Source organism: Ylistrum balloti, unplaced genomic scaffold (assembly GCF_031769215.1).
Source record: "Ylistrum balloti isolate Yb309-2 unplaced genomic scaffold, AGI_CSIRO_Ybal_v1 Utg369760, whole genome shotgun sequence".
Taxonomy (NCBI): domain Eukaryota; kingdom Metazoa; phylum Mollusca; class Bivalvia; order Pectinida; family Pectinidae; genus Ylistrum; species Ylistrum balloti.
In genome coordinates this window covers 1,357,466-1,370,096 of record NW_026781959.1, presented here as the reverse complement: position 1 = coordinate 1,370,096, position 12,631 = coordinate 1,357,466, and the positions used below count along the sequence as shown (strand labels likewise).

The 12,631-nt window shown below is 44.3% G+C and overlaps 1 protein-coding gene across 1 annotated transcript in view; it reads right to left on the bottom strand.

Moving 5' to 3' along the window:
* Positions 1-426: 426 nt before the first annotated feature.
* The window catches only part of LOC132543645 (mucin-2-like), a 40,601-nt gene continuing 28,396 nt past the window's right edge, over positions 427-12,631 (bottom strand). Inside the window, exons 30-37 of the mRNA XM_060207160.1 lie at positions 12,327-12,586; positions 11,526-11,640; positions 8,963-9,247; positions 8,183-8,679; positions 1,517-4,207; positions 1,169-1,283; positions 868-1,049; positions 427-440 (exon numbers count right to left, since the gene is read on the bottom strand). Coding sequence (XP_060063143.1) covers positions 427-440; positions 868-1,049; positions 1,169-1,283; positions 1,517-4,207; positions 8,183-8,679; positions 8,963-9,247; positions 11,526-11,640; positions 12,327-12,586 — 4,159 coding nt within the window. The remainder of the gene's footprint in view (positions 441-867; positions 1,050-1,168; positions 1,284-1,516; positions 4,208-8,182; positions 8,680-8,962; positions 9,248-11,525; positions 11,641-12,326; positions 12,587-12,631) is intronic.

Here is a 12,631-nt window from a genome sequence, read left to right as displayed (position 1 = left end):
AATGAAAAAAATGACAAAAACAGTTTTTAGAATTCCCTAATTCCTCAATATACAAAATTAGGTAAAAATCAAACATCTTTATTTTAACAAATAAAAGGAGACAATTTGCCTTAGCATAGTTGTTATGAAAAAAAACATATATGGTGATGTTTGGAATCCCCAAATGTCCCTATAGACAAATTTGGTCAAAATTGGGCAATATATAAATTTGAACCAATCAGAGGTCACCATTTTCCTTAGCATACTTGTCATGGCAATACAACACATACAGTGATTATATCCCTACATGTCAATTTTTTAAAAAATCAGACAATATCTAAATTTTGACCTATCAGAAGCAAGGATTGTGTAGCCATAGTAACTGTTTCTAAAACGTTATAATGTTTCCTACAACAGGTTGTGATAAGTTACACCATTTGACCATAGTCAAATAATGAAATCTGTTGAAAGGAAATAAATCTTATCAGAACTTTCAAACCTAAACTAAATGATATTGTTAAAAATTGTATAGACTACATGGTGATCTCCCATCAATCATGTCACATAATCACTCGTCATGATGTCATAGATAATGTATCTAGCCAATTTATTAAGCATCATGGAGATTCAGAAATGAAAGCAATAATGCTTAATCCAGCATGTTGTTTGAAATTATATTTCACAGCAACACTGTGAATTCAATCTTTATATTTGAATATACTCAGATAGATAACCGTTCAGCGTTTTAAAAGATTATAATAGTTTCTCTTAAACGTAATTGTGTACTTCATCCCTTAAATTTTTTCTTGACTTAAGGTGATCTTGATAGTGATGATGGATAAACACATGTGTCATATAACCTTATAGCCATAGTTAGTCTACTCCTACCTTTCAGCGTTGGTGCAATGGTCTGTGGTCCAGTATGTGGGGTGGGAGATACACCAGGGACCTGTTCAGGAGCAGGGGTGGGGCGCAGAGTGGGCTCCACACACTGAGGAACCTTACAGCAGGCATCATTAGGGTCCACCACGAGGCGACAGTAGCTTGGTACATTGAGGAACAAAGGACACCTGTCAAAGCAATTTCAACATGAGTACAAGGTCTACAATGTGGCCCCAATTACTTGCCTGGAGTTATCCTGATAAATTGCCTTTGTCATACGATAGATGAACCAGAAATAAAAACTCACTTTTCTTTACACCTGTATCTGCCAATAGACTCATCAATACATTCACAATTGTAAGCACAGCCATCCTGCCATTTCTCTCCCTGATGGTATGCTACACCTCCATACATACACACCTCTGAAAAAAATATATATATCCAACTTATTTTTTAATATTTTTTTATAATAATCTTTTTCAATTTCCTTTGACTTGTGCACAACTTTCTCATTTACATTCATTGATTAAAAAATTGTAAAATGAAATTTGGCATTTCAGTTTTTAGCCGGGCTGAAGTAGACCAGCCTTAGCCCAGATCTCTGCCTGTTGATATCAACCAACTGAACAAATTCTTTATAAATTCTCTGACTTACTTCCTTGTCCGTTTACTCCTTTGCCTTCAAAGATACCAGGAACAGCAGTGGGTACAGGATAAGGCGATGGGGTGACGACAGGTGTCGGTGGTACATTTGTGTATCCTGGATATGGAGTGTTAGCCAGGGGAGGTACCAGTGTGAAACCTCCTGGAAGAGTTGGGTACATGCCTGGCTGATACATAACACCAGGTTGTGGGGTCAGAATCATTCCTGGCATAAGGGTCTCACCACCTGATATTGTTGGATACAAGTATGGTGCATAAGTTTTACCTGGAGAAGGAGTGTAGGTATGTCCTGGTATACCTGGAGCAGTGGGAATCGGAGCATTGGTGTAGCCTGGATAGGGCGTGTTGGCTAATGGTGGTACTAGAGTGGCACCACCTGGAAGGGTTGGATACAAACCAGGACCATAGGTCTGGCCCGGCAGTGGAGTAAGAATCATCCCAGGTACAAGCAACTGTCCACCTGATACTGTTGGATACAGATATGGTGCATATGTTTTCCCTGGGGCAGGTGTATACAACTGTCCTGGTACTCCTGGAGCAGTAGGTATTGGTGCAGGATATGTATATCCTGGGTATGGAGTTTGTGCCATAGGTGGTACAAGAGTTGCACCACCAGGGAGTGTTGGGTATAGTCCTGGGGCATACGTTTTCCCTGGTTGTGGAGTCAGCATCATGCCGGGTACAAGTGGTATACCACCTGGTACTGTTGGATAAAGATATGGTGCATATGTTTGTCCTGGAGAAGGTGTGTAAATCTGACCTGGAACACCTGGTGCCGTGGGAATTGGTGCAAATGTGTATCCAGCAAATGGTGGTACTAAGGTAGCACCACCTGGTAATGTTGGGTACAGGTTAGGAGGGTAGGTCTGACCAGGAGCAGGAGTCAAGATCATGCCTGGAACAAGCCATTGTCCGCCTGGAAGAGTTGGGTAGAATCCTGCAGGTCCATAGGTCTTTCCTGGTGAAGGTGTGTATGTTTGTCCTGGGATTCCAGGGGCAGTTGGTATTGGTGGAGCATAGGTATATCCTGGGAAAGGTGTGTACATAAGTGGTGGTATTAGGGTCTTTCCTCCAGGAAGTGTTGGATAGAGTCCAGGAGCATAGGTCTGGCCCGGCTTTGGCGTAAGCATCATACCAGGTACAAGGGTTTGTCCTCCTGGTACAGTTGGGTAGAGTCCTGGGGCATATGTTTTTCCTGGTGATGGGGTGTATGTCTGTCCAATTATTCCAGGAGCAGTAGGTATAGGTGGAGCATAGGTGTATTTAGGGTATGGAGTGCTAGCTAGAGGAGGTACAAGTGTTGCACCACCAGGAAGTGTTGGGTAGAGGCCAGGCTGGTACATTACACCTGGTTCTGGCGTCAACATCATTCCCGGCATCAGTGTCTCACCACCAGGTACTGTTGGATATAGATAAGGTGCAAAGGTCTTGCCTGGGGAAGGCGTGTAGGTCTGTCCTGGTATTCCTGGAGCTGTTGGTATAGGTGGGAAATAAGTGAACCCTGGATACGGCGTAGGTGCATATGGAGGCACTAGAGTTGCGCCACCAGGTAAGGTGGGATAAAGTCCAGGAGCGTAGGTCTGACCCGGCTGTGGGGTGAGCATCATGCCAGGTACAAGGGTTTGTCCACCTGGTATGGTCGGATAGAGCCCTGGAGCATATGTTTGTCCTGGAGAAGGTGTGTAAGTTTGACCAGGGATACCTGGTGCAGTAGGAATTGGTGGAGCAAAAGTGTAACCAGGGTAAGGTGTATATGCCAAAGGAGGCACTAATGTTACTCCTCCTGGTAGAGTTGGCAAAATTCCTGGAGGGAATGTCTTTCCTGGTTGTGGTGTAAGCATCATGCCTGGGACAAGTGTGATGCCCCCTGGTAAGGTGGGGTAGAGTCCTGGGCTATAGGTCTGTCCTGGAGCAGGAGTGTAGGTTTGGCCTGGCACACCTGGAGCAGTAGGAATAGGTGTTGTTTTAAAAGGTGGAATCAACGTAGCACCTCCAGGAAGCGTTGGATAGAGTCCAGGAGCGTAGGTCTGGCCCGGCTGTGGGGTGAGCATCATACCAGGTACAAGGGTTTGTCCTCCTGGTACAGTTGGGTAAAGCCATGGGGAATATGTTTTACCTGGTGATGGTGTGTATGTCTGTCCTGGAACACCAGGAGCAGTGGGAATTGGTGGACTAAATGTATATCCTGGATATGGTGTGTATGCCAATGGTGGTACCAGAGTTGCTCCACCAGGAAGCGTAGGATAGAGTCCTGGAGCGTATGTCTTCCCTGGTTGTGGGGTGAGCATCATGCCAGGCACAAGCGTCTGTCCACCTGGTACAGTCGGGTAAAGTCCTGGTGCATATGTTTGTCCTGGAGAAGGTGTGTATGTCTGACCTGGAACACCTGGTGCCGTGGGAATTGGTGCAAATGTGTATCCAGCAAATGGTGGTACTAAGGTAGCACCACCTGGTAATGTTGGGTAAAAACCAGGTGCGTAGGTCTTGCCAGGAAGTGGAGTCAGGATCATGCCTGGTACAAGAGTTTGTCCGCCTGGAATTGTTGGGTACAAATAAGGTGCATACGTCAGACCTGGAGCAGGTGTGTAGGTCTGTCCAGGTACCCCTGGAGCAGTTGGGATTGGTGGAGCATATGTGAATCCAGGATAAGGTGTGTATATCCGAGGAGGAATCAAAGTCTGTCCTCCAGGCAGAGTTGGATATAACCCAGGAGCATAAGTCTGTCCTGGTTTAGGGGTCAGCATCATGCCAGGGACTAAAGTCTGACCGCCCGGAGCAGTTGGGTAAAGACCAGGAGCATACGTTTTCCCAGGAGATGGAGTATATGTCTGGCCAGGAATTCCAGGAGCAGTAGGTATTGGGGGTTTGTTCGTGTATCCTGGATAAGGAGTGTAAATCATAGGTGGCACAAGGGTGATACCTCCTGGTAAGGTCGGGTACAAACCTGGAATATAGACCTCGCCTGGTTTAGGGGTAAGCATCATTCCTGGCATCAGTGTCTCACCCCCTGGTACTGTTGGATATAGGTCTGGTCTGTAAGTTTTTCCTGGAGAAGGTGTATAGGTCTGTCCTGGTACACCTGGAGCAGTGGGAACAGGAGCAAAGGTGTAACCTGGACGTGGCGTGTTGGCTAATGGTGGTACTAGAGTGGCTCCACCTGGAAGGGTTGGGTACAAACCAGGAGCATAGGTCTGGCCCGGCAGTGGAGTAAGAATCATCCCAGGTACAAGAGTTTGTCCCCCTGGTACTGTTGGATATAGGTCTGGTCTGTAAGTATTTCCTGGAGACGGAGTGTATGTTTGTCCCGGTATACCTGGAGCAGTGGGAATGGGCGTAGGATATGTAAAACCAGGGTATGGAGTATTGATCAATGGTGGTACCAGAGTTGCTCCACCAGGCAGTGTGGGATACAATCCTGGGGCATATGTCTTCCCTGGTTGTGGGGTTAGCATCATGCCGGGCACAAGCGTCTGTCCACCTGGTACAGTCGGGTAAAGCCCTGGTGCATATGTTTGTCCTGGAGAAGGTGTGTATGTCTGACCTGGAATACCTGGTGCCGTGGGAATTGGTGCAAATGTGTATCCAGCAAATGGTGGCACTAAGGTAGCACCACCTGGTAATGTTGGGTACAGTTGTGGAGGGTAGGTCTGACCAGGAGCAGGAGTCAACATCATGCCTGGAACAAGGGTTTGTCCACCTGGAACAGTTGGGTAGAGTCCTGGGGCAAAGGTCTTTCCTGGTGAAGGTGTGTATGTTTGTCCTGGGATTCCAGGGGCAGTTGGTATTGGTGGAGCATAGGTATATCCTGGGAAAGGTGTGTACATAAGTGGTGGTATTAGGGTCTTTCCTCCAGGAAGTGTTGGATAGAGTCCAGGAGCATAAGTCTTCCCTGGTTGTGGGGTGAGCATCATACCAGGTACAAGGGTTTGTCCTCCTGGTACAGTTGGGTAGAGTCCTGGGGCATATGTTTTACCTGGTGATGGGGTGTATGTCTGTCCAATTATTCCAGGTGCTGTTGGTATTTGAGGAGCAACAGTGAAAACAGGGTATGGAGTGTTAGCAAATGGAGGAACAAGAGTAATTCCACCAGGAAGTGTTGGATAGAGTCCAGGAGCATAGGTCTGGCCAGGCTGTGGTGTAAGCATCATACCAGGTACAAGGGTTTGTCCTCCTGGTACAGTTGGGTAGAGTCCTGGGGCATATGTTTTACCTGGTGATGGTGTGTATGTCTGTCCTGGAACACCAGGAGCAGTGGGAATTGGTGGACTGTTTGTATATCCTGGATATGGTGTGTATGCCATTGGTGGTACCAGAGTTGCTCCACCAGGAAGCGTAGGATAGAGTCCAGGAGCATATGTCAAGCCTGGCTGTGGTGTAAGCATCATGCCAGGCACAAGCGTCTGTCCACCTGGTACAGTCGGGTAAAGTCCTGGTGCATATGTTTGTCCTGGAGAAGGTGTGTATGTCTGACCTGGAACACCTGGTGCCGTGGGAATTGGTGCAAATGTGTATCCAGCAAATGGTGGTACTAAGGTAGCACCACCTGGTAATGTGGGGTACAGTTGTGGAGGGTAGGTCTGACCAGGAGCAGGAGTCAACATCATGCCTGGAACAAGGGTTTGTCCACCTGGAACAGTTGGGTAGAGTCCTGGGGCAAAGGTCTTTCCTGGTGAAGGTGTGTATGTTTGTCCTGGGATTCCAGGGGCAGTTGGTATTGGTGGAGCATAGGTATATCCTGGGAAAGGTGTGTACATAAGTGGTGGTATTAGGGTCTTTCCTCCAGGAAGTGTTGGATAGAGTCCAGGAGCATAGGTCTTCCCTGGTTGTGGGGTAAGCATCATACCAGGTACAAGAGTTTGTCCTCCTGGTACAGTTGGGTAGAGTCCTGGGGCATACGTTTTACCTGGTGATGGTGTGTATGTCTGTCCTGGAACACCAGGAGCAGTGGGAATTGGTAGACTGTTTATATATCCTGGATATGGTGTGTATGCCATTGGTGGTACCAGAGTTGCTCCACCAGGAAGCGTAGGATAGAGTCCTGGAGCGTATGTCTTCCCTGGTTGTGGAGTCAGCATCATGCCAGGCACAAGCGTCTGTCCACCTGGTACAGTCGGGTAAAGCCCTGGTGCATATGTTTGTCCTGGAGAAGGTGTGTATGTCTGACCTGGAATACCTGGTGCTGTGGGAATTGGTGCAAATGTGTATCCAGCAAATGGTGGCACTAAGGTAGCACCACCTGGTAATGTTGGGTACAGTTGTGGAGGGTAGGTCTGACCAGGAGCAGGAGTCAACATCATGCCTGGAACAAGGGTTTGTCCACCTGGAACAGTTGGGTAGAGTCCTGGGGCAAAGGTCTTTCCTGGTGAAGGTGTGTATGTTTGTCCTGGGATTCCAGGGGCAGTTGGTATTGGTGGAGCATAGGTATATCCTGGGAAAGGTGTGTACATAAGTGGTGGTATTAGGGTCTTTCCTCCAGGAAGTGTTGGATAGAGTCCAGGAGCATAGGTCTTCCCTGGTTGTGGGGTAAGCATCATACCAGGTACAAGAGTTTGTCCTCCTGGTACAGTTGGGTAGAGTCCTGGGGCATACGTTTTACCTGGTGATGGTGTGTATATCTGTCCTGGAACACCAGGAGCAGTGGGAATTGGTGGACTGTTTGTATATCCTGGATATGGTGTGTATGCCATTGGTGGTACCAGAGTTGCTCCACCAGGAAGCGTAGGATAGAGTCCTGGAGCGTATGTCTTCCCTGGTTGTGGAGTCAGCATCATGCCGGGCACAAGCGTCTGTCCACCTGGTACAGTCGGGTAAAGTCCTGGTGCATATGTTTGTCCTGGAGAAGGTGTGTATGTCTGCCCTGGAATACCTGGTGCCGTGGGAATTGGTGCAAATGTGTATCCAGCAAATGGTGGCACTAAGGTAGCACCACCTGGTAATGTTGGGTACAGTTGTGGAGGGTAGGTCTGACCAGGAGCAGGAGTCAACATCATGCCTGGAACAAGGGTTTGTCCACCTGGTACAGTTGGGTAGAGTCCTGGGGCAAAGGTCTTTCCTGGTGAAGGTGTGTATGTTTGTCCTGGGATTCCAGGGGCAGTTGGTATTGGTGGAGCATAGGTATATCCTGGGAAAGGTGTGTACATAAGTGGTGGTATTAGGGTCTTTCCTCCAGGAAGTGTTGGATAGAGTCCAGGAGCATAAGTCTTTCCTGGTTGTGGGGTGAGCATCATACCAGGTACAAGGGTTTGTCCTCCTGGTACAGTTGGGTAGAGTCCTGGGGCATATGTTTTACCTGGTGATGGGGTGTATGTCTGTCCAATTATTCCAGGTGCTGTTGGTATTTGAGGAGCAACTGTGTATGTAGAAGGTGGTGTGTAAGCCAAGGGAGGAACAAGTGTTACACCTCCGGGAAGAGTTGGATAGTAGCCTGGAATATATACCTGGCCTGGTTTAGGGGTTAACATCATTCCTGGCATCAGTGTCTCACCCCCTGGTACTGTTGGATATAGGTCTGGTCTGTAAGTTTTACCTGGAGAAGGAGTGTAGGTCTGTCCTGGTACACCTGGAGCAGTGGGAACAGGAGCAAAGGTGTAACCTGGACGTGGTGTGTTGGCTAATGGTGGTACTAGAGTGGCACCACCTGGAAGGGTAGGGTACAAACCAGGAGCATAGGTCTGGCCCGGCTGTGGAGTGAGAACCATTCCAGGTACAAGCGGCTGTCCACCTGAAACTGTTGGATACAGATATGGTGCATATGTTTTCCCTGGGGCAGGTGTATACAACTGTCCTGGTACTCCGGGAGCAGTAGGTATTGGTGCAGATGTATAGCCTGGATAGGGAGTGTTGGCTAATGGTGGTACTAGAGTGGCACCACCTGGAAGGGTTGGGTACAAACCAGGAGCATATGTCTGTCCAGGTGCAGGAGTAATCATCATGCCAGGCATAAGGGTTATTCCTCCAGGTAGTGTTGGGTACAGGCCAGGTGCATAGGTCTGTCCAGGCAGAGGAGTGTAGGTCTGTCCGGGGATTCCTGGGGCAGTTGGGATGGCCGGAGCAGGCGTGGGTGTAATTCTAGGGTCACAATATGGTCTTACACAACACGAGTCCCGTGGGTCAGTGATCATTGTACAGCCTGGAGTCAAATCGTAGTGGGGACACCTGTAAGCAAGGGTTGTTTTCATTATTCTTTTGAGATTCATAAACCAAAAGCATAAAAATTTGAATTGAAGTGAAAAAAGGTGCCAAGATGAAAATTCATTTCATTTGTTTCCCTGAGTAATGAAAATTATTTGTTCCTATCAATATCAATAGAAATTCTATGAACAAATATATGAGGAATAATATCCTGAGTACAAACAACACTTAACTATATTAGGAAAGCTTCCTTATGTTTTGGGACATGGTTGCCTTGAAATTGCCTCTGTACTGCTGGGAGACTCACCTGTCATTACATCTGAAGTATCCTGTAGTGGCATTTTCACATACACACTTCAGCTCGCACCCATCCGACCAGGACTGTCCCTGCGTGAATGGCACACCGTTATATATACACACTTGATTAGGTGATGTGTTGGGCTGGGGTGATGGAGTCTGACCAGGTCCTAAGGATGGAGTAACTGCAGGTTTAGGTGTGGGTTTGAGGACACAATATGGTTTCATACAACATGGGTTCAGGTAGTCCCTCTGTAGAGTACATCCAGCGGGCAGGTTCACAAACCTTGAGCATCTACAAAAACAATTTCCTGTTCTTAAGGTACTTGTAACTTGAATGAAAGAAAACAAGAACTAAAAACATTTATTCAATTCACTCCAGATTTTAAATGATTTGTTGGTGATGGAAAAGGTCTGGTCATTTATTTCTAATGAGAATAATTTCATACACAAGGCAACTCAACAGATTTCAACAATTACGGTCCCTTATCAAATTTGAAATTATATGCCAAGGCTACACTGCCTAACCAAGGTAAACCAATACCCAAAGTAAGACTTTCAAGTGATAAGTAGGGTAAAAGAAAGAGCACTGACAAACGTTTTCTCTGATGCAGGTCGGAGTGACCTACTTACGATGACACACTGCCTCAACAATAGGCAGTACCACACAGATAAATTGAAGTCGATGGGACCAAATGAAATATTCGACTTATCTGATGGTTTGACATAGCCAGTTTTTATGAACAGAGACATCGTGCAATTAAGATTGATCTTATTTTTATTTATATGATAATTATCTCCTTTAATCAAATAAAAAGTTATCGGTATAAATATACATAGAACCAAAATTGTCATTGCAGTACACACACTGGAATACTAACCAACTCTCAAACACGTAACTTAGTGAAATTGATAGACAAAGCAACACAAAAATTGTACTCATACTTAAAATCCCTTTATCTTGTTAACAATTTCTTTTAAATAAATCTCAATTAATATTTACTCTTGATTAATCTACATTGATGTAACATCAATAGCATTGAGTTAGGTTATGAAAGGCAAAAGCTGCATTGACGTCACTTTTGCAAAATTATACACAAACCATGCACATAAAAAACATAAAAAAGAAAACAGAACACAGTAGATTTACAACGAAAAGACTACAGTTGATGTATTTTAATTTTGGTGGCCTAATTCCTTATAAATTCAAGCAACAAATGTGCACCTGTATAAACGCCAGATTAATGTCCAATCAATACAAGAAACCTACAATAGTTAACACAGCAGACTGATCACACACTACGTCATTTGTACCAAAGCCAAGAAATTTTACCTCAGACATGATGACACCTAAAGGTTTGACACAAACAGGAAATATTGGTAGAAATTACAAAGGATGGACCACAAAACATATTGGACACAAACACAGTATTTAATTCCTCAGTATTCAAATCATCCTTGTTCAATTCACTAAGATAAAGATGGGGGAAAAACAGGACCAAACAACACATTCGACTCATCTGACATATTTCTTCCAAGGGTGTTAAACACAAGTGAGTTTTACCGTAGTCCCTAACTATAACCCATCTCCCCATTTCTAATGGGGGGACTATTAAATGAGACACCTCATACTGAATCAATACAATAGTGCACATTCTTGTTTAAAAGCATTCACCTTAAATCCACTTGTACTTATGATGGTATTACAGAGCATTGTCTGCTTCATGCATAATCTAATTTCAATTAAACTGAAAATGTCATCCAATTATAACAGCATAGTCCTTAAAATGGAACATTTGCTTTGGAATGAACTGATACAGTCAATACAGTTTCCACTAAAAAAGACACAAGCAACCAAAACGATTCAACTTTTTCTGGTACTCAATTCAAATTTTGTGGTAGTGTTCTGGTACTCGATTAAAATTTTGTCGTCTCTACCAAAAAAAATTTTTGGGGGGTTGGTTTTTTGCGCATGATGCTGTTCAAAGCACATGGATGTTAGCATTTACTTCATTAAAAAAAAGATGATTTACGACTGTGAAGCTTATAATATCGGTATATTGATATTTATTATATAGATTGAAAAGTTGAATTCTGTTTTTCTCATTAATCCTGCCTCAGAAATCAGAAGTAGGATCCAAGTCCACCATTGGGATGTCAGTGTGAACAACCTGGCATAAACTAGCTGACTTTGAATTATTATGTTAAGTTTTTTTTAAGAACTTAAGTAAAAGTAAATAAACTTGTAACATATAAAGCAAATTATCATTATTCCAGATTTGACACTTATAATTTATTAGACAAATATTCCCTCAATATATACGATCAAAGCTGTTATGAAGGATACAGGGGCACTTTGTTTTGAGGTTTCAAGACATCATGAATATGGTGAGAATTAAAGAACGTACCTTACTCCTAGTTTACATGAAGTGGTATGGCTGTGTAACCGTTTTTAAGGCTAGGATAATTCATACATTTTACCGTTCAGAACACTGGTACCCTTACACCTAGTTTACATGAAGTGGTATGGCTGTGTAACTGTTTTTAAGGCTAGGATAATTTATACATTTTACCGTTCAGAACACTGGTAGAATCCTGTCTTGGCATCAGCACATTCACAGTTGTAGTCACAGCCATCTTCCCACTTCTGGCCCTGTGTATACTGCTGGCCTTTATACACACATACATCTGCAGGTATATAAACATTATTGATATATAATTTTGTAACATTATTATTCTAACATAATGATAGGACAGATCAAAATGAGATTGCCTGCATCATGCACCCTCATGTTTTAACTGATTGTGATAATATTTCAGAATCAAGAACACATACACTGCACTTCTCCATATCAAGATATATCTACCTATGAAGTTTCATATTGATACCTATTATATTTTTTGTGATATGCCACAAAAAATTAATGACGGATGGACAGACAGACAGCCGGACAAAGCATTGACTATTCCCTTCGAAAAGCACAAAAATACAGAGTATATTGAGGAGAAATGAGTATATTGGAAATATGTTGGAAATGTAATTCTTACATAAACATGGTAACAACAAGATTGCTGTGGACACAATATACGCTGCCACAAAATATAAAGATCAAGATAAAATGGCATAAATCTTACAAAATAAATGAACCGTAAAATGGCCCCTTCCTGCACATCAAACCATTGTATTAGTGACATTGAGTAAGTTTCGTGAAAATCTGATGATCAGTTTAGGAGGAGTTGCGTTCACAAGAAATGGACGTACGGACATACGGACGGACAGACGAAGAAGATGACGCCAAAATCTGACCGCCTCTGGCAGCGTATAAAAATAAAAGGAAGAGATAAAGTATAACATCTGATTTAAATATGATTACCTTTGAATGTAGGTCCTAACGATGGGGCTACTGTAGACACACCAGGGATGGGCTGAGCTGTGGGCACGCCGTTGGGTCTCGGTGTAGGATTCACAACACTACCTCCAGTAATCACACCAGGAGCAGCAGTTGGGTAGCCGTAGCCAGAATATGTGCCATTTGAAGGAGTGAAGGAACACTCAGGTACCTCACAGCAGAAAGGATCCTGAGGATCAGGCACAAGTTTGCAACTGGCAGGTAGTTTTGGGAAGGCAGCACATCTGAAACACAAAAAAGTTATATTAACTGATGACTCATACTGCAGG